Source organism: Diplotaxodon limnothrissa, linkage group LG23 (genome assembly GCF_057381915.1).
Source record: "Diplotaxodon limnothrissa isolate DT_005_m linkage group LG23, D_limnothrissa_male_GT1.1, whole genome shotgun sequence".
Lineage (NCBI taxonomy): Eukaryota > Metazoa > Chordata > Actinopteri > Cichliformes > Cichlidae > Diplotaxodon > Diplotaxodon limnothrissa.
Window position 1 is genome coordinate 11189695 of NC_140617.1, and position 25502 is coordinate 11215196.

Genomic DNA, 25502 nt, shown 5'->3' on the forward strand with positions numbered 1-25502 from the left:
CTGAACCAAACTAAGCCAACATTGTGTGCTGTTGGATAGCACGACAGCACACGTGAATAAGAGGCATGACATCTAGTGTAGAAGGCCTGTCGTGCTGCCAGCAAAGGTGCAGCAACAGTCCTCCAGCACCGCGCTCTTCTATCTGCCTCTGCAGTCACAGAGACAAAGAGAATGAAATGTGAGGCGGAGGGAAGGTGCAGCAGAGAGAGACTTTAAAGTACGGCATGTATAAATGTACAGGATTTACAGTGTTGCTGATGATCCCTCATCCATGTTTACCCAAACCTCTGCACCGTGTCCATGCATTAATGCATGAAATGGCTCTTCTTTTGTTAAATATTCAGGCATCCTCCTTGACCTCCAGCATGATAATCAAAACGGCAACAGGGGGTAAGAAACGCGCTCGCGGCGGTCTGATGCAATCAAGTGCAAAAGTGCTTCAGTAAACACTGCAGAGACCGATATAACAAGATCATATTGATACTGTGATGCACATTTTATCATCATCGTGGCATCATATGTGCATTTTAAATAACATAATTGTCTGAGCTCAAAAGCCGCCTTGCAGAATCTAAAAATCCCCAAATTTTCCAAGCAGCCCTTCAGCTCAATAAAGTCATAATGAATGAAGCAGAAAACACACAATTGCACACCAGCTGTAATTATTTACTCAAGTTTAATAGTCCAGCAGCTATAGTCTGATGACTGTGAGCCAATAATTTGGGTTTCCGCTGTGGCTGGAGGACTTCCTGGGAAAGACTTCCTGTTCTGTGTGTCCATTTATCTATTTTATCAAATGCACTCCAGAAAACGTGTTCCCACTTTGGCTCTTTACAGGGACTCCATTCTGCACGTTTACATGTAAAGATCTGTTTATTTCTCCGTATTTTGACATGCAGGTTAGGAATTGCCCACCCCTGACGTAGGATGTGGACTCTGTGAGAATAGTTTCTAAAAGAATTCATGTTCATGTGACCACTGTGCAAGTTCAGCAGTAAATATTAGTTTTATTGCAATCCAAAGGCATCGATATACTGTGGTAGGACATCAGGTTTAATGCTGTAAATGATGGGCTACAACACACCGCCGTTACTCCTGCACTATTTGCTTCCACGTTCCTCCTCCTCGACCGGCGTGGTTTCAGCAGCTGAAGGACACAACAGTAAAACAGCTTTTGCTACCCCAACACAACTAGACTTTCCTTTTTCTGCGTCAAAGCGACAGACACAGAGTCAAACACGGTGACACGGTGGGAATTTTGGTTGCAAAGACCATCAAATCTGTCCGATCTGAACCGCTTTCACTGTGATGCTGAAGATGTCATCATGATTCTTGGTCGTCTTCTGTCTGGGACAGCCCAAACTCACACAGTGTGTACAGGACTTCACAGTATTTAACGATGCTAATTCACATGGAGATACTTTATCAATAAATGATCTCTCAGGTGGACGCCATGCAGGTGCAGTGGTTAGCACCGTCACCTCCTTGGTTCAAATCCAGTCTGGGGCTTTTCTATCAGGAGTTTGCATGTTCTCCTGTGTCTGCAAGGCTTTTCTCCAGGTACTCCCACAGACATGCATGGAGTTAGGTAAACTGGTGATTCTAATTTGGCTGCAGGTGTTAGCCCTGGTGACCTGTACGGGATACACTCGGCCTCTCTCTCTATGACAGCTGCGATGGGCTCTGACACCCTAAGACACTGATCTAGATAAGTGGAAGAAAATATTATGGATGGATGTTTGCATTTACTGTAAAAATACTGCTGCTATTCTCTTTATCAAGCTCTTGGTTTGCCACAAATTATTTCGTGTTTGGTTAGTGGTTTTGCTATGTCTTCATATCATTACTTAGGCAGTAAAGCAGCCTCTGCATGGTTAAAAAAATTACAGAATTTTTAAAACATGCATTTTAAATACGAGTGATTATAATAATTGTACTTATTCTGGCAGAAAACAGAAACAGAATATGTAATATGTTCAAAAAGAAAAACCTTCAAAATGTTGCATCTTTGTTAATACTGTCAGAGGTTAATTAAAAATGTTCATTGTACTGTTTTCAGTGTAATTACTGAAACAAAAATAACTGCGTTCAAGTCATATTTTAACAGCAAATATAAGACGTACCGTCAGGGAGTGAGTGCATGATTGGATGCAATCACACAGACACACAAACGCGCGCACACACGCACGTCTTTTCAAATGCATCTGAGCCCAGAGAGCTGACTGAGAGGACCTGGCAGCGTTCTTATCTTCCTCACATTGCCGTGTGACTCACAGCATTACCAGGCAGCACAGTCATTAGGGGCAAGAAGACCTTTCATATCTCAGTCAGCCCCACGGCTCTCCGCAGGGCCGGCCAACAGGGACCCACACTCGCCCCCTCCTTTCTCTGTGCCGAGCTTTTTGTCTCTGTCCCACTATTCTCCGTTGTGCTTCTGTCTGGCGATGTCTCACACAGATTTAATGTCAGGTGTTCTCTCACTGTGTTAAATAAGTCATTTTTTGTGTGCCTGGAGGGGACAGAGCCCATGTTTCCCCTGTCAACCACAACCATCACAGCTGCATACACCCACACACGCAGACACTGAATACGTGATGTTTGTGTGTTCGGCAGACAGCAGCAGCAAGGACTGAGTGTGTGTGCCGGAGATATAAGAGGTATTCAGGCGTGGGCTGCCGCCGGCTGCAGGGACATTTTACCCCATCCCTCCTCACCACCTCGGCTTCCTGACGCCCACCTGCATTTTCCGAGGGCACAGATTGCAGGCCTAACTCACGATGGTGGGATGAGTTTAACGTTGCGTGCTCTTCCAATCGATGTGCACGTTTGCTCGTGAGTGATGGCTTGGATGAGCAGGGACAATAATATGTGGTCACAGCCCTCCTTCTTAAGGCTGCGCCAGCAGGGCTGACAGTCAGATGACTGGCACAGAGAAACCAAGGCTCCAGGCAAAAAAGGTAAAACGTGGCATAATTTAGGAGAGCAAAGCGTGTGCCCATGTGTGCACATGTGTGCAGAGACAGTGTAACTGAAGCCTTGCTGAAGGATTTTTCAAAGGAAGCTGATTGATTTAAACAGCTTTTTACTGACTTTGTGCCACTGTGCAGCTCACATGTGCTGCAAAACAACTCAAGCTGCAGAGAGACACCACTCACTCCAATTTACCGCAAATGCAAATGACGAAATGAAACGACAAACAGTTCAGAGAATATGAAAAAAAGTGGTGAAAAACAGAGAAAATGCAAAATAAAATCAAGTTTCTATCCACCAACCAGGCATGTCCAAAGTCTCCTTCAGCTACAACCATTTATAGTTCATACAGAGCAATAAAATACATTTTTAATATCATCCCTTTACGGATTTTATGGATTACGAGCTACTGTTGTTTGGAAAAGCGATTGAGCCATTTCAGCTGCTGTGATCAAATCATATCAACATGATTTATACGTGACAGAGTCTTCTAAAAATGACCGAGCCACCTGATTCTGCTGCTCCACTGAGATTTATTGTGTCTTTAAGTGGGTACTTTTGATTTTCTTGTCCACTGTTTCGGCCGAGTGTCACTTTTCTGGTCGATGCTGTTCTCTGGCACAGCGAGCAGCTTTTAGCGAATAAACCTCCCCAAACACACAGTACTCAGGTCTGCAGGCTCAGTGTCGAGCTGGAAAACACGGCGGAGCATTTATCGGCTCAAGAGCCGGATACTTTGCCCAGGAGGGAGTGGAGACAAAATCAGAGCTAAAAGGAGAATTACTGGATGCAAATAAAGACACAAACATGACTAAAGTTAGTCTGAATCTGTTGGATGTTTAGACTCTGCAGCATGATTAAGACAGACAGACGCCGCCTCACCTCATGTTTGCCCTTCATCCTGCAGATCCGGATGTCGTTCTTGTTTGACTCCCACGTTCTTTTCTATAAATGAAATGAAACACGGATAAATGCTGCGGCTTACCCTGGCATTTCTCTCGTGGAAAATGACATTTTCCAGCTTGGAGACAAGTGACGTGCGCACCTAAAAGGCTGTAACTGCCATGCGTGTCTGCTAAGAAGGTGCTTACCTTGTTGTAAAACATCTCATCTCCTGCAGTGGTGTCCAGCTCCACACGAAAAAGGTCATCCCTGGAGAGGGAGACACAGAGAGGGAGTTAGACAGCACAGCTCCATCCAGAGCTAACAGCAAGGCAACATCGGCTCCTTCCTAACGTGGATTCTTTTGCTAGCTCGAGTACATCATCTGCATTTGTAACCTGTGTTTGCTTTGTGTATAATTTAGCCACAGCACACGCAGCTATGTGACGCAAACACACACAGAAATGCTGTTTATTCATTTAAAGTTCATAAGAGCAACAGAGATTAAGGAAGAGCTTTACAGTGTCTTCCGTTTGTCCCAATATATACAGAAAAATGGCCCCAAATTTGGCTTATCAGTCTTTTCTAGTCCTAAAATTGAATTAATGGATGATTTAATCAAGTTGTTACACTGATGCTTTCACGCCCCAACACGCTGTCCACACGTGGTCCAAAACCCTAACACCATGCATGTATTCATGACTTCCCAAACACTTCTTTTTTTGCACTCTTAGTCTGCTGTTTGCAGTAACCTTGAAAAATGCCTCCTAAACCAGAGTTAGGCTAAGAAGCTAACAGCTGACGTTTGCATATTGATGAGGGCCAGGACGGATCTGAAGCATGGGTTTCTTCTGAAGTGGCTAATCTGTAAATCTGCCACAGCCATGTTAGTCCCGCAGTATCGATCCATCTCTGACCCAGCTCTACCTTCCATCTGTGCTGCACGAACTCTCCTAATTTCTTTCACAGAAGGCGAGGCGCACAAGTGCTTGCTCATGTGAGCTGGAGAGTGTGTATCTGTGTGTGTTTGCATCTAATTTTAACGAGAGAGGCGGCTGTGAGAATGCATGCTTGATAAGAGCCCAGGTAGGCCAAGAGCCAGCAGGTCACCCCTCTTCTGAATAATTTATCTTCACTTCCTGTTGCTGTGTCGGAATATTACAGCCCTTTCAGCACATCAGAGCGGGAGAATTGTTAAGTGGTGAAGAAGTGCAAAATCACCAAACAATGGCTTGGTGTACCCCTGCTTAACAGGTCAAAGTTTAAGCATCCTCAAATCAGCGGAGAGGGCGAGAGAGTGAGACGTAATCTCATCCAGGCTGCTTCAGCATCGTCTCGGCATGATGAATACAGCAAAAGGCCTCCGAGTCGGTGGGGCTGGCAGCCAGCACTGTTGTCTCTCGTAGTGCAGACCATGAGGAATTATTTACACTGCTGCTTCTCTTTCCTTCTGCACTTCAGGTTGTTCGAATGACGCAAAGCCTGGATGCTTTTCTTTGTTTACATGCGCGTTAGCCAGTTTCTGTGTGCTGCTTGTGACATAAGGTTGGAGTTAAGGGTGTGAAAAGAGTTCACGTTTATATTGCAAGATGTGTGTTAAGCCTTCAAATCACCTCATAGGTTTTCCTGAGAGCACAATCAACAAGTGTCTCTTTGTAGCCTCATCTACGTGTACGATACCCACGTGCCGGAGTTATTATTTTACAAATGCCTCCAAACCTTTTGACCTGGTAATTCAAAGTCAACACAGGCTCAATCGAAACTATTTTCTTACTCAACCAGCTCATGAACTTTCTACAAACACCAGCAGGCTGAAGGTCGAGACCTCTCAAATTGCCCTCTTGGCCAGGTCTCTCTTAGAAAAGAGATTTGAATCTCAGTGAGACTTTTACTTGGATAAATAAAGGACAACGATGTTTTTTCTTGCCATAGCTGCAGTATTGTGCTGCTTTTCTGAGTGAAAATCCAGCGTGCAGCAGAAGTTACAGCAGTGAAGGAACAAAAATGGAGGAACTGACACCGACATTAATGACTGAGAGGAGTCCGGTGTAAGTATGCGAGAGAGGGGACATCAGGTATCTGCAGACCACATCCTGCACGCCATCAGCATTTTACTGAGAGAGCAACAGTTTGATCAAAGGCCTTCTTCAGACATTAAATTTAGGACATTTGGATATTCAGCGGCCAAAATAAGCATGCAGATAACATTATGGCTCTGCTATGACCGACACCCTCAGTCTTAAGCATGAGCCTCTGGTCATGGGTCATGGGTAGTTGTGCGCCTTCTTCTCTAAAGTGATACAATCTGCAGATGCAGTTTGGCAGAAAGGAAACAGTTCTCAAATAGAACTGCTCAAAACAAGGTTTGGGCATTTATTTGATATCTGGTTGCTGATGAGGTGTTTGAATGCCTCTTAGGGTGAGTGGCATCGACAGATATATTTTATTCAGCATAAGGCAGAGAAAGATATGTCCAAAACAACGTTCAATGGAAAAGCAACACTACAGTCCAAAGGAACAGAACTGTGGCTTGAAGTGTACTTAAGTCTTTTGAGTGTGATGGAGAGAGACGGGCGTCGCTGTTCCACCGTACAGCAAAACGATCACTGCTGGAAGCTGAAAAGCAGTTCCTGTTATTTTCATTCATTTTTCATGTTTTTGGTAACGCGGTGAGGTGATCCTGAGAGTTGCACTCTCAGCCTTGTTTACCAGAACTTGCAAAAGAGAGCGCATTACTCCAAACCTGGCTTGTATGTCTTAGAGCTCATGTTAAAATTCCAAAGTTTGTTTTTAAATGCTTAACGGTCTTGCCATCCTTACTCACCCCCGGGTAGGGCTGTTCGATATAACGATATATACCGGATGACGATATAAAAACGTCTATCATTTCATTTTACGCTATCTTTGTTTCGTGGTGTCGCAAAATAAACTGTTTACGGCAATAATTTTTTCATCTTTTTGATGGTCACTGTAGTGGCTATATTAATTTCTTAAAGTTCTCTCTTTCTCTTATATTTTATATAACCACACTACAGACGGACAAGCGCCTGTTTTTATGCGTTATGGTTAGCAACAACGACGGTCACACCATCGCGTGTCCGCTTGTTTATGTTCCACATAAACCTTTCACAATAAAGCTCAAGATCCTGTTGAGACTTTTCAAAATAAACTGAATCACGTGAAAGAGCAGATTATTTACGGATGAGAATTAAAAAAGAGCCGCCAGGTGCCAAAAAATAAACCTTAGACTCAAATGTTAGAACAGGCTTTTCCCCGCAGCACGCCGTGTAATAAATACTCACAAAGAAAACGGCGGCCGTTACAACTTATGTCTAAAAATGTATCGTTTCATGCATCGGTTAAAACACTCGACTCCAGCTACGTGACGCGCAGCTGGAAACACTTCTCGCAAGACGAGCTGCCCGAGATTCACAGAATTTACAGAAAATGTTACATTTCTGTGATTTATATCGTTATCGGGACGATAGAATTCTTATATCGGGATATGAGATTTTGGTCATATCGCACAGGTCAGCTGACGAGCTGCTCCTGGAGGTACCAGGGTCCAAGAGGAAGCTCCGAGGGGACAGGGCCTTCTCTATGGCTGCTCCTAACCTCTGGAATAACCTGCCTCTGCACATTAGTGAGGCCCCTTCATTGTCCATTTTTAAAACTAGTGCTGTCAGCGTTAATCTCGTTAAGATTACGTTAAAGCCATAACCTCATTAACGCGGTAAATCTCTGTTAGCGAGTTATCGCGGATCGCCCCGTGCGTGGGGCTGCATGGCGTCAATGGGTTAACGAGCAGTTATGCCGTTAACGTCATTTTAACGAGATTAACGCTGACAGCACTACTTAAAACCCATTTTTACTCCTTGGCTTTTCACAGTCTGATCGTGATTTTCCTGCTATAATTTAATCTAATGCACTTTTTTTATTGTTTTTATTTAATTTTAATTATTATTATTTAATTTTATTTATTTATTTATTTTAAACTTAATTTAATGTACCGGTTTTTTTGCCATGTCAAGTGTACAGCACTTTGTTTCCAGCCTGAATTGGTCTGAAAGTGCTACATAAATAAATTGCTTGCTTGCTTTACATACTAAACTTTCCCTTCCGGCCTCAGTAGAGTGTCTCCCTGTCTGACTGCCACAAGCCAACTGACCTTCAAGAGTCACATTAGCGGGCTAACACAGTAAAAAACATCCAGACTGGCAGCAAGTTATCACTTCCCACTCCAGGTAATGCAGAATGTGCAGATAAAACATGCGCGCACACACACATACACGCCTACACGCACACAGACTGACGGCACAAACATCTTACAAGTGGAACAGTTATTCAAGAGTTTGAGTCATTCCTTCAGTCATGCTGTCAATTGGTAAACTCTCCAATTGGTTTATGTTTGTGTGGATTTGCCTGTTGGATCTGACTCGGGGCTGAGGACCACAGGATCCACAGCTGCTCGTCTTAACAGCAATGAAATGGGGCTTAACGCAGCAAGACTCTTACTCCACTTGGCACCAGTCAAATACAGAGTTTACTTTCATTTAGCGGGGATGGGAAGAGGACACGGAGAGGTAGCAGCTCTCAGCGGGCGTCTGGGGCAGGGATTTAGCAGTGCTTGCAGTCAGAGGAGCAACTATGCTAATGGCGACAGGATTTGGGGATGAGTGAGGCGTCTTATCAGGCCACGCACTCTGTCGAAGCTTTTGGCAGTCATACCTGCCACCACAGGTACTTATTCATACAGTGTACATTTTAAAACTCAGTCACCCTGCTGGGCCGTCTCTGGCTCACAAATGCGTTTGCACATGGATCTATTTCTTTCCAGGCTGATCGTTTACCACCAGGAAGCCACAAACACTATTAGCCACTTACAAAAAGATAGAAATATAGTCTCGAAACTTTCTCTCTGCTTGCCTCCCCCGCTGCCCCGCCTGTAAGCTTAGTATTTTCTCATCATCCGGTTGGTTGACATTCAGATCAGATTTCTCCTCCTGTTCAGGAACAATTTCTACAGCTGTAAATTCAAATTAATTTTTTAAGTGTTTCATGGCCGCTTGTTATAAAGCAGACCTTCAGACTGCAGTAGCTATAGTTGTCTGAGGGAAGTTTTATTGCCCGACCGTGTGCATATGTGTGCTTATAGATCCTCCCGGTGCAGACAGAATGGCTGGAACCAAGCTACATAGTTTGATATATTTACTACCGAGTCTCAGCAGTGAAGTTAGGCCTGCTGGAGGCAGGAGACTGGGTCATTTCCTGGAGGACAGCGGCGTCTCTTATTGGAAACCGCTTCAATCTTCCTTCCACTACAGCAAATAATCAGCACCATATGTAGAAACTAACTGTCTCCTTCTTTCGGGATGTTTCAAACTGTGTTACTTTCTGGACAACATGGACAGTAAATCTTAACGTGCATGCTCTTTTTTTTAGCACGGTTGCTTCAGGTCGGCTCCTGAATGGCGTCGGTGGAGAACCAGATGTTGCACAGCAGTGGCGCAGGTGAGGAGACTGGGCTTCCGGCCTTTCTGACCACCGGGGCTACTATCTGTTCAGGATCACTGCCTTCAGCAGACTGACAGGCATATGGGGACCATCATCACACGGAGAACAAACTAGAAATCACTCAACTTGATATTTGTCAGGTCAAATATCAGCCCTCACATGCAGCTACTCCACAGAAGAGAGCGACAGCTAAAGGAACACGCTAGTAATAAAACGATAACATGCATTCAATCTTTCTGTCTTAATGTTTACAGATGGCACGCAGCACGCCGTGGCTCGTGGTTATCTTTTCAACATGGCTGCAAGGCTATTCCGCTCAGGCCTACATAACGTTTCCATGTGCTCAGTTCTAAAGTTCCTGTTTGAGAAGGAGAACTGCTACCGTGGTGGCATCGTGTTGCTGTCACACATGTTTTCTTCTAACAGATGTCAGAGTAACACGAAGCAGCTGTGCCAGTCTGCCAGGTTCCTACTAACTCAGAGGTCTGCCTTGTAACTATTAATTTATTTGTCAATAAACTTCTTTTGGAAGATTAATAATACATGCTAAAACCTGAGGGGAGACGCTTATTACCCTGCGAGCAAGCTAATCTCAATTACTCCTTACTAACTTCGTGTGTGTGTCCAAGCTGTCATTATAACAGTATCGCAGAATCAGGTGCAGCGTGTTTGACAGTGTTGTTTTATGTGTTGCATTTGAAAGGCGAGACATTTCAGGAGGAACCGATGACTGAAAATTACATATGCTGTTTAATAATTACACATCGGGGGTGGCGGTGGCTGTGGACGTGGAGCAGGTCATCCACTCTTCCAGTCCATGGTCAAGTGTGTGTGATGGATAAAAGTGTGAAAACATAACATAAAGTGCTGTACAAATGCGTGTGTGTCTTAGAGTGCTCTAAATATACAAAATGAAAGTATAATATACTGTGAATGTCAGTGTATTTACTGTTTAATTGGCTCGTGTGAAACCAGTACATAAACAAGCTAATCGATTTAATAGGGAATGGTAATGTAAGTGTTTTTTGACCAGTGTGAGGTTGGCATTAATGGTTATAATGAAGAAAATGTCATATTCTGGAAAGAAGTAAATAAAATAATCGATATAGAAAATTTTACAAGTGTTCTAAAAACATCAGTTCTCACATCTCTTTAACTAATGTTTTACTGGTCATGTTCTGCCGTCATTCTCCAAATGTCACCAGTTCTTCAGTATTTATGTTCCTATGCTGTGCGAGTGGACTCGAGGCTACTAAAAGCTAGTCTCCTGATACTTTTGGCTGATCGCTCAGGATCCACAGAGTCTCTTTAAGTCTCTCAAGAGACAAAGTTTATTAAAGAAAGGCTAATGGTCCAAGCAGGTCCCACAGGCTACACATCCTGGGCTTTGTGGTGCCATGTTTCACGGGTCAAAAACTATTGACTTTTTTGCGTGTGTTGATGTAACATCTGGGAGTACTTCAGCCTCAGCTGTACTTGCACATTTCCTCTGAGATGAATCCTGACGTTAGCACTAAGGAGTATCCACATGGGGAGCGATTCGCTTGTGGCTTCTGGGTGCTCGCAGACATTTCAGGTGCCGGTTGTTTAGCTAACCATCTGTTCCGTTCACCACGCTGTCACGTGTCCAGCACTGCCCTGCACTCTCACTGGTGGTTGCTTCAGCTGTTTGGTATTGCCAGCTGCTTGTTCGTATCTACCTCCTTGAAGTTGTGGAAACTCTGCACCTCATAGTGGTTGAGTTTCTTCTACTGGTTATGAATTTAAATATATTGTACAAAATATATTGTGTATAATTTATTTAACAATAAATTGGGAATAAAAACTGATATGTGTACGTTAAATATTTTATGGTGCCCAGGTCAGCTCAAATGCTCTCGCCAGCATCAGTAGGAGGCGGTGAAGCATCCACCTCTCCAGGAGTACAAATTGGGTCGATGAGTCGGTGACGCGAAATCCGTCCTTGTCATGAAAGTTAGACACGGATCTAACTTTGGATCTAACAAACTCTTAAAGCAGTGAAACTGTTTATCAGAGGGAACGTATGATTTTTAGGAAACTCCAGTCCAACATTAGCTGGAATAACATGAGCTTAGAACCAGCTATTGTTGTTATAGCCAATTCTTTGTCTGTGGTATAGAAGCCGGAAGGTCATGTGTCTAATCTGCATGTTGCCTTAGGTTAAATCTCTGACTTCGGCTCTGGAGATGACGCTTCAGGTGAGGAGGAAGAGGATGAGGTGGAGATGAGGAAGATGAAGAGGATGAGAAAGAGATAATGAGAAAGACATGATGAAAACTGAAAGAGCTATTTTTTCTTTCTAAATGAAAACATGGACGCTTTTCTGTAGTTCTTTAGGCAAATTTAGGAATTCTCATGCAAATGGAATGCCACTGGGATACGGAGGGTTAACCAGGCTGCTGCTTCTCGCTTCCTGTCTGGACACAGCTGAAGTTAAACTTGCTCACTTTGAGTCAGGAGTGTATGTTTCACACATGTGAAGTCACCAAATGTCACTCACTTTCCGTGATGTGTCTGGTCATTACATCGACGATGGCGCTTGGCGATGTGAGTTACTTGGTAACACATATAGTGATAACCAGTGTTGGTCAAGTTACTTGAAAAAAGTAATCAGTAACTAATTACTGATTACTTCCCCCAAAAAGTAATCCCGTTACTTTACTGATTACTTATTTTTAAAAGTAATTAATTACTTAGTTACTTAGTTACTTTTTAAATACACGATTTACAACCTGAATAGGTGATAAAGCGATAGCTCTTTCAGCCCAATTCGACTTTTTCTGCATAATCCATCATACAAAATGTAATCAAATGGAAAAGTCCCTTTTTAAAACTTGTTTTATTAGTTTTAATCTTTAAACTTTATGCCTGAAGCAAAAATGTAATTATATGCAACATTCTCTGACTGGAAGAAATTTGTTTAACATTTAAACCTATTTTCTACACATTCCAGCACATAAAATAAAATAGTTTTTTTTGTGCTTACACTCACTCTTTCAAATAGATGCAAGTAAAACACATCAGAAAATAAATAAAAATCAAAGACTAGCGGTCCTTTTGCTCTATTTTCACCTGTAAAGCAGGAGTTGGGTAGGCGGAGGTTTACCGTGGTGCAGGTGTGCCGCGGCGGTCAGTGGAAGAATCCGCGAGTTTCTCTGTGAATTTCTCATTACGTGGTAGCGCACTCGGTGCTTGCTTGGAAGTTTAGGGGGTTTTTCGCTGTAAAGAGAAGTTTTCTTCCCACGCACAACGGACACTAATGTTTTTGTCACTTTTAATGGAATCAAACTCAAAGGTCAGTACTTCCACGCTTTGAACGCTGCACGCTCATACTCTCTCCCGCACTCGATATGTTATCCACTGTTGATCTGCACACAGCTGTTGTCACAAACGTCGCACTTGCTTACGTCACTGTCATGAGACATTCTCGCAAAAAAAAAAAATCACGGTTTTAGTAACGCAGTAACGCAGCGTTCCTATGGGAAAGTAACAGTAATCTAATTACCGTTTTTGCAATAGTAATCCCTTACTTTACTCGTTACTTGACAAAAGTAATCGGATTACAGCTCTGGTGATAACAGGCAGTCCAAGAGATTTTAAAACCCCAGGTAAGTGACATAATGTACATTAGTATATACACTGATCGGGCATAACATTATGACCATCAAGGTGTGCAAAAGTTGCGAGGTGGAGTCTCCATGGATCGGACTGAGATCTGGGGAATTTAGAAGCCAAGTCGACACCTCAAAAGCAACGTTGTGCTCCTCAATCGTTCCTGAACGATTCTTGCTTTCAGCACATTATCCACAGTGATCAAGGAGCACCGTTCACCTCTGTTCCTTCATTGAACCACTTTTAAAAGATACTGACCCCTACGGACCGAGAAGACCCTGCAAGACCTGCAGTTTATAAGCTCCAAGTCATATAGCCATCACAGTTTGGCCTTTTTTCAAACTTGCTCATTCTTCCTGCTTCTAACATCAACTGTGAGGACAAAACGTTCACCTGCTCCCTGATATATCCACCCACTAACAGGTGCCACAATGAAGACATAACCAGTTATTCACCTAGCAGCAGGTACAGGCCCGATTGGTACATCTACACGTGTGTCTGCATGTGTGTGTGGGTCGCGTACCTCGCTCCGATGTAGAGCGTCCGATTGACCTGCAGGATCCTCTGGACGTGCAGAGGCTCTTGTCTCAGCCACGTTTTGTGCGGTCGGCCCAGAAACACGGGGTATCTTCTCACCACTGTCAGAAAATCAAACAGAATGGCTTCTCTGAAACGGACATCCATCTTTGCCAAAAGTACTCAGCATAAAAGTGGTTTTGTGTTAGTTTGTTTTGACAGTTCAGCCTCAGTAACAGGTATTCAAGGTGAAGTGGAGAAAGCATTTGAGATCTGCATTTGAAAGCACAGCTGACGCGCTACTTTAAATGTACCGAGACACGGAGGGGAGCGTAGACAAATAATCTGAAAATGAAAGATGTCTGATCTGCACCTCATATGTCATTATATTCACAAGTTTTTGTTTGTTGGCTGATTGAGATTCACTTTTGATGGATTGTTCATTTACATGCAGCCTTTTGTTGACAAGTTTGGCAATGCATGTTCTGCCGGCTGATTCGGATAATTCAAAAAGACAGAAACAAATATCAGAAAGGTAAATGATCAGTGCTGTACATCGAGGAAGAGGAAGGGAACCGAAGATGGAAGCAATAAAACATTTCCAGTCATGCTGTACCACAGATTTCTAAGGAAAGCTGGTATATTTCTATCTGATATTATTTCATGTGCTCAGCACAGTCTGCTTTTTTCTTTTCATTTCTATATTTTTCTTCTTCTACTTCATTCCTATCCTGTATGTCTTATCTTTGCTCCGGTTTCTGCATCACTCTGACCCGCTGTGATTGGGCCTCTGACTTCTGTTTCCACTTATACCTGCTGTAAACCACAGCTGTTGGGTCTACTGCAGCCTAGCCAATAGGCAGCACCCAGTAGTCAGACACGTCTACGCTCAGCTGTTCATTATTGATATACAAAGAAGGGCCTAGACTTAGCTGGAAAACCACCGGTCAATATTATTGAACTGCAGTCAATCTAGATCAGGGCTAAGCCGGAGACTGCAGAGCCGATACGGAGCCACAGAGTCTGAGCGTTCGAGGGGCCGTATCTCTCAAGGGTCTGAGCTCATGTGTGGGAAAGTCACGAATGCGAGAGCCCCTTCCACGGCTTCAGTCTCATTCCCGAGCGTGACCCCACGCTTCAACGCGTTTTGTGTGAAATCTCCACAGCCACCATCGTGACCTTAACCCTTCGCCGTAGCCTCCCCCCTCATTCATCACCATGCGCATTTGGCTGTAACCCAACACTTCACATCATGTCGTGGGTGAGAGAAATGCAACGGAGGAAAAGGGAGTAGGAGCGAGAAAGCGAGGGGTCAAACCTTCTGTAGGGATGAAGTTCAGGGGCCCTGGTTCCTCCGGGAAAGCCGAGCTAGCCGTTCGCAGCAGCCAACACAGCAGGAAGAAGTAGGAAGGGGCCACAGCTGCCATAGCAACCCAACTGCAGAGTCTGTGGAAATAGAAAAAGGGAGAACTCGGGTGAGGTGTGGTAGACACATTCACTAGCAGGCTAGTTCTCTCGAGTTCATCTTTGTATTCACACAGCATCTGCGTACAGGAGAAGTGTCCAGTCAGCCACCTCTCACTGTGGCATCACCACATCAAACATCACATCACAATGACACATCCAAATCCTACGGGAAAGAGACATCAGAGGAAAAAGAGAGGTTGACATCCTGTCAAAAACAGAGGACAACGTATGTCCCATACACCGATCGATAAAACCCTCTGTGGGCATAAAGGGAGAGAGACAGGCTCGATACGCGTCACGTATTATCCAGTATGAGAGACAGAGAGAAAGAGAAGTGGTGGTTTACTTAAATGAAATGCTTTCCAGTGACGCAAATCATTTTTCACCGGGCAACACCGAGACTTGTAGGTCTAGAACGTAATTCATGTGGAAATACAAATGATACCCAAATGAAGTTAGCCTACACAATCCATCTGCAAAACGATGGCTCCAGCACTTAGCCTTGAAGGAGGAAAGCACTCAGAATTGATATCGACTTAAACCGCAAACCTCAAAAGGTATGACGAGCTGGCTACCCCCCCCCCCATCTCTGTTTGTGAGACTGAGCTGCCAGAGAGAACTTTATAAAGTTGTTATAGTCTTAAGATCTGACTCATCTGTAATTATAGTAAATTTCCTGCCTTGCAATAAATTGTGTTTTCAAAGGAATTCCACAGAAACACGGCAATTTACAAAGCCCCACAGCTCCACACTTATCTCATGGCGTCATTTGCTTTGAAAATCTCGCGGGGAGGCAGTCCCCTCCACCCCCACCACTGCAAACACAAAGCATTTTCTTTTACAGTGATGCACAATTGCAACATCTAACAACACCTGACATTTGAATCTGGATTTCTTTATGCAAAATGCTTTAACATTTGCCTGTGGTCACAGGCGCGCATGGTGTAACGCTGACTGTACAGTGTTGTTATATCTGCTGTTGTTTCCATCAAAGGGCATCGGTGATGCTCATTTCCACCTCCATGTTTTTATCGCTGACTTTTACTAGAGTAACTTGAGTGCATCATTCCCTGTTAAAAAAGTCATCACGCCTCAGTTCAGGTGACCGTGAGCATCACCTCTTCCCCTCTGCCAGTGCCAAACAAACCTCCTCAAACCACAATCATGACAAATGTGATGCATACACTAACACCAGCAAATAAAAAAATACTACATTTCCAAAAACCTGCAGTCATGTGATACAGAAAGCCCTGCTAATCAAATTCACTTGATTAAGTGTGAGCACCTCTATAAAAGCAGCGTCTGCAGTTTGTTGGTCTGTATGTGTTAACGCAGTCTTCCTAGAAGGAGACATCTGTGCACTACTCAGAAATAAGAACTCAATCTGAGACTGTACAGGCCTCAGTCAGCCTGTTAAACTTAACATTCATCATCAGTACAATTAGAAACAGACTGAACAAGTGTGGCTTATTTGGAAGGGTTACCAGAGAAACTCTGCTCTCTAACACAGGGGTGGGGGAACTCCAGGCCTCAAGGCCCAGTGTCCTGCAGGTTTTAGATGTGTCCTTGATCCAACACAGCTTATTTAAATGGCTAAATTACCTCCTCAACATGTCTTGAAGTTCTCCAGAGGCCTGGTAATGAACTAGTTATTTGATTCACGTGCGTTGACCGGGTGAGATCTAAAAGGATGATCTGATATCGTCGTGTTGGTGTTGTGGCCACATCATCATAATAAATGTTGTTCCAGGTTTAACATTGCAAGTGACCAATCACCAGAGATGGGCAGTAACGCGTTACTTGTAAAGCGTTACTGTAATCCGATTACTTTTTTCAAGTAACGAGTAAAGTAAGGGATTACTATTGCAAAAACGGTAATTAGATTACCGTTACTTTCCCATAGGAACGCTGCGTTACTGCGTTACTAAAACCGTGATTTTTTTTGCAAGAATGTCTCATGACAGTGACGTAAGCAAGTGCGATGTTCGTGACAACAGCTGTGTGCAGATCAACAATGGATAATATATCGAGTGCGGGAGAGAGTATGAGCGTGCAGCGTTCAAAGCGTGGAAGTACTGACCTTACTTTGAGTTTGATTCCATTAAAAGTGACAAAAACATTAGTGTCCGTTATGTGTGGGAAGAAAACTTCTTTTTACAGCGAAAAAACTCCCCTAAACTTCCAAGCAAGCACCGAGTGCGCTAGCACGTAATGGGAAACTCACAGAGAAACTCGCGGATTCTTCCACTGACCGCTGCAGCACACCTGCACCACGGTAAACCTCCGCCTACCCCACTCCTGCCTTACAGGTGAAAATAGAGCAAAAGGGCCGCTAGTCTTTGATTTTATTTATTTTCTGATGTGTTTTATTTGCATCTATTTGAAAGACTGAGTGTAAACACAAAAAATATATATATTTTATTTGCTGGAATGTGCAGAAAATAGGTTTAAATATAAAACAAATTTCTTCCAGTCAGAGAATTTTGCATATAATTACATTTTTGCTTCAGGCATAAAGTTAAAAGATTAAAACTAATAAAACAAGTTAAAAAAAAAAAAAGAAGAGACTTTTCCATTTGATTACATTTTGTATGATGGATTATGTAGAAAAAGTAGAATTGGGCTGAAAGATCTATTGCTTTATCACCTATTCAGGTTGTAAATCGTGTATTTAAAAAGTAGCTAAGTAACTAAGTAATTAATTACCTTTGAAAATAAGTAATCAGTAAAGTAACGGGATTACTTTTGGGGGGAAGTAATCAGTAATTAGTTACTGATTACTTTTTTCAAGTAACTTGACCAACACTGCCAATCACATTGTTGTGACATAATACTTTTGCAAGCCAAGGGCTTCATTCATTTATGAAATTCCAATTTTGCAAGGACAATATGTATAATGTTTACCGTTTATTAAAGAACAGTATCCTGAAATGCAAAGAATTCAAATTGCTGGATCAGCGGACAGAGGCGGTTTCTCACAAGTTAAGTAGATTTTTTTTTACGGCGTTTTTTTCCGAAGTCGCAAAAGTATGACATCACAACAATGTGATTGGTCACTTGCAATGTTGAACCTGGAACAACATTTATTATGATGATGTGGGACCAACACCGACACGAGGATATCAGATCGTGCCGTCTAAAATCTGCAGGACACCAGCCCTTGAGGCCTGGAGTTGTTACCCCTGCTCTAAAATAAGCACGACAGCACAGCTTAGAGTTGTACAAAACGCAAGACTTCTGGAACGATGTCCTTTGGACCTACAAACCAGAGTGGACCTGTTTGTCCATGATGCACAGCAGCACATTTGGAGAAAACCAAACACCTCATACTGACTGTGAGCACGGTGGTGGAGGGATGGTCTGATCTATATAAATGAAACTCAAGTGAATGATCTCCTCTGTATATCTGGAGTTCTAGAGTTAAATGCGAGGCTAAAGCTTGGACTAAACTGGGTCATCAACAGGACAAAGATCCCAGCACACAGCAGCAAACCTCAAACACAACGGCTGACAAAGAATCGCTGGTGGTGGACCTTCAGGGACCTGCGCATAAACGAATGCTGCAAACCTCAGCGAGCTGAAGCAACGCTGTGAAGAAGCATCTCCCAGATGTCCTCCACAATAATGTGAGAGATAAATTCACACAGAAAACCATCGCTGCAACTTACTGCTGCTAAAAGTTGGTCTACAATCATGCGACTACCTATGTGGTAACCTAAACCAGCGGTCCCCAACCCCCGGGCCTCGGAATGGTCCGTGAGTCGTTTGGTACCGGGCCGCGAGAGTTGATACTCAGGTGTGAAATATATGGTTTTTCAGGGTTTTTATCGGTTTTCAGTGTTATTTTGTTATCGTTTTGATCGTTAACTCTGTGTTCCTGGGTCTTTTCACGTGTGTTATGAATAAATCTTCCTTTTTTCGGTACCAGTACTAGTTTTATTTTGTTGTATTTATCCGTGACACCTTAAAGGCCGGTCTGTGAAAATATTGTCGGGCATAAACCGGTCCGTGGCGCAAAAAAGGTTGGGGACCGCTGACCTAAACATCATCAGCATTTCAGTGGACAACACAGTATACGAGGTTGTGGAGGTTTTGGTAAAACTAACCAGCAGTTAGTTCACTGTAATGTTTGTGTTAATGAAAGAGAAAAGGCTGCACGAGCCTCGGTCTGTAGTCACCGTCAGTCTCTCTCCTACACACGCCCTCTTTTTCCCGAAGGATACAAGCAGTCATTGTGCAGCTCATCTCTTTAATGGAGTCTCAGACATAACCTTATCGGGACATATAATCTTTATGGGACATTTCTCAAATTCCCCGCACTGACATCAGAATAAAAGTGAAAGGAATGCTAATTACTCAACACCCACAAGCAAATTACGGGAGACGAAGGGGAAAAGAGTCAGAGGGAGAAGAAAGGAGGTCATGGGGTAGAGAGAAAGAGAGAGAGATGGAGTGGGAGATAAGTGGGAAAGAGTAAGAAACAGGGAGAAGATGAGAAGTCAGGAAGCCAGTATATCCAATCAGAGATTCTATTGTTTCTGCTATTAATAATGTATGAATAAATGCCAGGCGGTATGCATTCGATTAGTATAATTAGACACCCAGGGCTATACAATTTCATTGGACAGCAGAATAAGTAGGTACACCAGTATTAAACCAAGTGTGTGTGTGTGTGTGTGTGTGTGTGTGTGTGTGTGTGTGTGTGTGTGTGTGTGTGTGTGTGTGTACACATGCAAATGGTTCTGAGCCAAAGCATCTCCGTAATTATGACAAATGGCAACAGCCAGTCCATTCAGCAACATCGCTGCATGATGCAAGCTGTACAGTGCTATGCCATTATCATTGAACCAAGCATACTACAAGTCACATATACATTTTGCCATTTGTAGGAGACACTAATCCGAAACATTCAACCCCAGGGTGCTATAGCGCTCCGTGTTTAAAATTAAAATGGCAGTAGATGTCACTGAAGTCATATTGCAGTTGGCACATCGTGTGGACTCCCTGGATTACAAAAAAAACCCAAACTACACTGTCAGTGGAAAATTGTCAGCTCTTGCACCGCGGGGGTACTGTTCCAATGTTGTGACACATAAATAAATACAGGGACTGAGCTGGATTGTGGGAACAATCCCAAAAGCCCTTCTTGGGTGCCAAATAGTTAACACAGATAGCAAATGACAACTGTGGAGGAAAAACGCAAACATTAGCTGGTCAAGCTTACAGTAAGTCCGAGTGCTCTCAACTCAGCAGCACAGCTGAGTTTCCACAGAGTCGTTGGTCTGCGCGACTCAAACGCCGTCTCAGACCGATTCGATTGGGTTTTTAGGCAGGTCATTTTCAAGCTGTCAAAAAGGTGGGGACGGGGTGGTGGGTGTAGTGTTTAGGTATCTCCCCGGAGCTCATCAACGCCGACCCAGAATGATTTCCTCTGTGGCCGACTTATATAACAAATCACCAGCCAATCAATGATATCTACAGTCTTAAGCAAAGCCCTAATGAAGACTAATGCCGATCTGATAAGGACTCAAGAACACAGACTTGAAAGAGAAGAGGAAACACTCAGACGGGGAGTGTCGAGTTGGATGCTGGTTATAGATAGATACTGACCCTCTGCTGCAGGGGTCTGGGTACTTTGCATGCAAATAGAACACCTCCTCATCAAATGAAGACGCTAATATGCTCTGAAATGCTTTTGTCACTTATTACCGTTGCCATGGCTCTCGCTTCCTCCTCTCCTCGGTCCAACTTTTCTTCTTCCCTTTACCATCTCGTTATGCTCTCGCTTCTCTCCCGCGCTGCCTTAACCCCAGTCTTGATGATGTGCATGTTCTCATTGTGCTTCTATCGCACAGCTGTGAGGTACTCGCGCTAAAAATTTGGATGAAGAGTTGAAAGAAACCCGAGATTATGCGTGTCCTAGATATAGCGAAAATGGTAATGAAATGGAGCGGTATTAATGGGAACACAGCGGTGGTGGTTTGGGTATTTATGATTGAAATATTTAACAGGGAGGGTTTTGAGTATTATGCAGGGGTATCAAACAGTACTCAAGCAGTAGTCTGTAATATAATCCTTTTTCACACTGGTCGCATTGAAAAGCCTGCAGAGGAAGAAGGAACACAAATGCGATGTATTTCGACTCAAATCCTATTATTACCATTTTATGAGGCAAATTTTTCTTTTTGACAAAATGTGGTGTTTGCAGGTAATGTGTGTATTTTTCCTGTAATAGCAATAGCTCATGTGATTACTTTGACATGTGATGCACGGCAAACGCTCAGTAACTGACCCACAAAGTATAACCTAGCTGCGCGCTTGTATGGTATTTCAGTTTCATTGCTTCCATCAACAAACTGGAGACTTTATACACTCGCCGCTTAGCACCAAATACCAGCAGGCAGCTGAAAAGCCAGATTTTTACTTACTGTAAGGAGTTAGTGGAGAACAAAAGCAAGGGGTGAATAGTGGATGTACTTGAAGGTGGACAGGAACACTACTCCATATAAACGCTCACTTTCTTCTGCTCTGCTTGTGAACAACTTTTTCTATTTGCAAGCTGCTGCCCTCTTGTTACCGCTAAAGCTAACACTAGCGCTACCAGTGCCAGAAGCTTGTTTTCATTGTGAATAAAGGTCTGCAGATGTAACTCAGTGGAGACAACAAAAACGTGAAGGCTTTAACAGTGAAGTAACTTGTGTTAGAGGAGACACACACATGGAAAGAGACTTTGAAAGAGGGATTAATGTTCCAAGAAGTACTCCTTCGCCTCAGGGCGAGCTACACCAGGTTGACCTTCAGGGTTTTGTACATGAGGCTGCTGCTACGTGGAAAGGGATATAAAGCATGCAGCAGAGTATTTTGTGAATGTTCTACTTAAATATATCTCATAGATTTCCCAGGGGCCGGCCTAATTGTCATATTAGTGAAAGAGGAGAGGCTGCTTTATGGAGTGTGCACAATCAATGATAGGTGATAGCCCGATGCTGCTTGGATCTCCTTCAGTCAGGATTCAATAAGCAGCGGGGTTGTGTGGAAGTAAGGGAATGAAAAATAAGACGTGAGAACGGAGGCTCAGGAGGGAGGGTTTAAGGCAAAGATGGAAACAAACTGCAATGAAACAAAATGAGGCTGGAGAACAGAGAGGACAAGGCAGGACAAAGAAGAAGACAAAAATAAGGCACCGCAGGGAGCGATGAAGGGAACCAGAGGTGAAAGAGAAACAAGCGAGGCATTCAAACGGAGACGAGGAGTCACACCGGAAATACAGACGGCGAAGCCAAAGAATGTGCGGAATGAGAGAGACAAAGAGAGGATGAGCGTCGCCAGATTTATCTTCACCCTGAGCCAAAAGCAGACTAGTGGGAAGAACTTATGGCTCTGCACTTTTCTGGTTTTCAACTCATCTCAAGCGATGACATCTTTCTTTATCTCTTAACGTGCACATCTAAGTAACATACTGGAAAAACATGTGCTAACGTACCATAAACATGCTAATGGATTATCAGACTGTTATATTAATCTGTGTACCCCTGAGACCCCGACCTTTTAAAGTCAGTGATTCAGTGTATTGAAGACATAATTAACTAGACGAACAACTTCCTGCAAATCAAAGACAAAACGCCTGTTATTAGGGCCAAGCTTAAAACGTGACAGGAAACTTCTCTAGAAACACACAAAGGTCATAAATCTGAGCGGTATTGTTGATTGCAACCTTATGTTTTATGGCAAAGCCTCAAAATGTTGGCTTTTGTGGCCCTGTTTTTCTTCCTGTTGCAGGGTTTTGTAAGACCCAGCCCCCCGTGTTTCTTACTCATTACATTTCCCAAATGTGATTATGACTCTTTGTCTCTTTATTCGCTTGCTTGTTCCTCTTTTATAGTTACTTCCTGTTCACTTTCTTGTGTTTCGTCTTATTCCTGCCTTTGTGATTGTCTGGCCTCTTTGATTAATTTCACCTGCATGTTGTTCCCTAATAAGTTTCCTGTGTATTTTAATTCCAGCCCTTCCTTTATTTAAATGTCAGTCCTTCTGCTTTCTTATCTGCTCGCGTAGCCTGTAATTTTGGTTTTTGCTTTTCATTTTCTTCCTCTGCACTTTTCTGCCAGGACCCTGCAGTGCCTTCACTTCTTCTTCTCTGTTTCATTTAAGTGTATGCATTTATGTGTTGTGTTTGATAGATGTGGGCATACCTGATTAATGCTAAAGGAAAGATCATGAAAAAACTATTTAAGGGTAGTACAGCTAAGGTCAGATAACTAAAACAGCGTGAAATCAAAGAGTGGACGTCAGAATTATCCTTTAGGCACCAAATGTTTAAGGATGGTGGGATGATGAACTCCTGCTCTATTATGGCTGCAAAATTCCTGCAGCGGCTGATTCCTGATAAGAAAACAGAAACGTAAAAGCATCACACCTGCTCCCGGAGCTCTTATTTCCCTCATTGGGCTTCTGATTAATTACAGACATGATTAATATTGGACTTTTTCAACACAGTAGCATTCGGCCAATCGGGTGCAAGCTCATTTTTACAAGACTTAAATCAAAAGCAGTTGTGTTTCGATCTGTTTTTTAATTTTATTTTACTGAATATTCAACGGGCTCCAACATCAACAGTGTAAATAACAGATTGGAAACATTTGTTTTCCCCGTGGTTGTTTTTCTCTTTAAACTGTGTTGTGTTTAAACCGCGTCTGGTTGTTCTCCGAGTCTCTGCCGGAATAAAACCTCGTACATTATGTTCTTGCGCTTTTGGGAAATGCACCTTAAATCTGCTGTGCTCGCTCAAGACAGCGATTCCCTCTCTACCATGCTGACATACAGCACGTACGCCGTACACTTTAGATGACATGCACACAACAAAACACACCTCCTTTGGGCATTGTGCCTCCTCCGAGCCCGGCCACTGTCTTGCCTCCTCTCTCTCTTCCAGGGCTAATGTAAACATTATGTCGGAGTTCCCTCCTCTGCAGTGAAACACACACAACTTCTTCTTGGGACTTGAGTGACCCGCGGTCTGTTTACTAGAAATTTGCATCGGCATGAAATCCCAGAGCCGTAAGAAAGACAAAAATCACACACTTTTAAAGGAAGAGAGGAAGAAAGTCAAAGTGGTTAAAGAAGAGAGAAAGGGGAGGCGGTGTACAGAGTCAATGAAAAATGAAGAGTGACCTTTTTCCACAGAACACTGATTTTCCCATGTGCTGACAAAACGGCAAAGATTTATGTGGTGAGAAATATGTGCAGCATGAGCAGAAGGACAAAACGTTTCTTTAACACTCCTCTTTTATCAGACTCGAATCATGAGAATGTCTCCTCTGTCTCTGCTACCTGACTACTCCCGTGGTTAGTACAGTATCTCCTTTGTGTGTCTAATAGATGTATAATTTCAAAGGATTTAAAGGTTGGAGCTGGAATAAGATAATCTTTGACTCTTTCCTCTTACACGTGGATGTGCTCCTATTAACGGGTGAGAAGGAGCTCGATGAAAGACCGCATGACGGCGCACAAATGTAATACTTGTAATAGCTTATTGTTGATGAATGGATATCTTTGAGTTTTTCTGAGCTCTCCCCAGAGTTGTGTCGCTGTCATTAACCTTCACAGTCCTCAAAATTACAGCTGTGAAGACATCAGGAGACAGTCACAATCTAGAAGGAGCAGAACAAAGAATTTGCAGCGCTGGCTGGCTGCCGACGTCTGCGGGTTAATTATAGGTTTGCGTTTCAGGAGGACTCTCCAACGAAACCCGCAGAGATAACGCTTTTATTCTTCTATTTTCCATCCAGCGTGTTACCTCTCCGTGCTCAGCACACCTTTTTGCTTCTGAGCACCTCTCGCCATGGTGGACATCGAAACAGCGACGCATAAAACACGGAGAAACGTGGTGTCACATCACAACAGCAGGGATAGCCCTGACCTTTTGGCTTCCCACCAGTTTACAGCCATCATTAGCAGGGCAGAGATCAGGGGCCAAGGCCATAAATCAAACTCAAACATCCATGTAGGAGAAACCCAGCTATACTGCAGTAAAAATGAAAAGAAAACACACTCTCAGACCGGTGGGAGTCTAAAAGTAACTGCATCCATCAGGACTCGTGGCTCCATAAAGTCAGTAAAGAAAAAACATAAGTGGCGATAATCTCCAACATGGTTAGAACAAAATACAGAAACCTCGCTAATGGCAATAAGAGGTTCTGCAGCATGACAGGACCCGGCTTGATGTGATTATTCTGGAAAAAACCCACAAAGGACATGTATTATCCTACACAAACACACAGAAGTAACTCGACGGGGCAGCATGCTCCCATCTGGAGACTGCTCGGCCTTTCTGCTTTTGAATCAGGAGAGCTGGATTTATCGTAATGGCAACAAGCGACTGTCAGGGGGCGAGTAGGGTCACACGGCAGGAACAAAGCAGGACACTTTAAATGGAGGACAATCCTCACTTTTTTGCACAGTAACACTTATTTGAAAGCGTGCTTTTCATAAACGATGCTGCTGCAAGCGGTGAATTCCTG

At 43.3% G+C, this 25502-nt stretch overlaps 1 protein-coding gene across 1 annotated transcript in view; it reads right to left on the minus strand.

The window, feature by feature from the left end:
• The window catches only part of sema6bb (sema domain, transmembrane domain (TM), and cytoplasmic domain, (semaphorin) 6Bb), a 138166-nt gene that overhangs the window by 60111 nt on the left and 52553 nt on the right, over positions 1-25502 (minus strand). The window contains exons 2-5 of the mRNA XM_085349046.1: positions 14834-14961; positions 13523-13637; positions 4062-4122; positions 3853-3915 (exon numbers count right to left, since the gene is read on the minus strand). Coding sequence (XP_085205172.1) covers positions 3853-3915; positions 4062-4122; positions 13523-13637; positions 14834-14942 — 348 coding nt within the window. The 5' untranslated portion in view covers positions 14943-14961. The remainder of the gene's footprint in view (positions 1-3852; positions 3916-4061; positions 4123-13522; positions 13638-14833; positions 14962-25502) is intronic.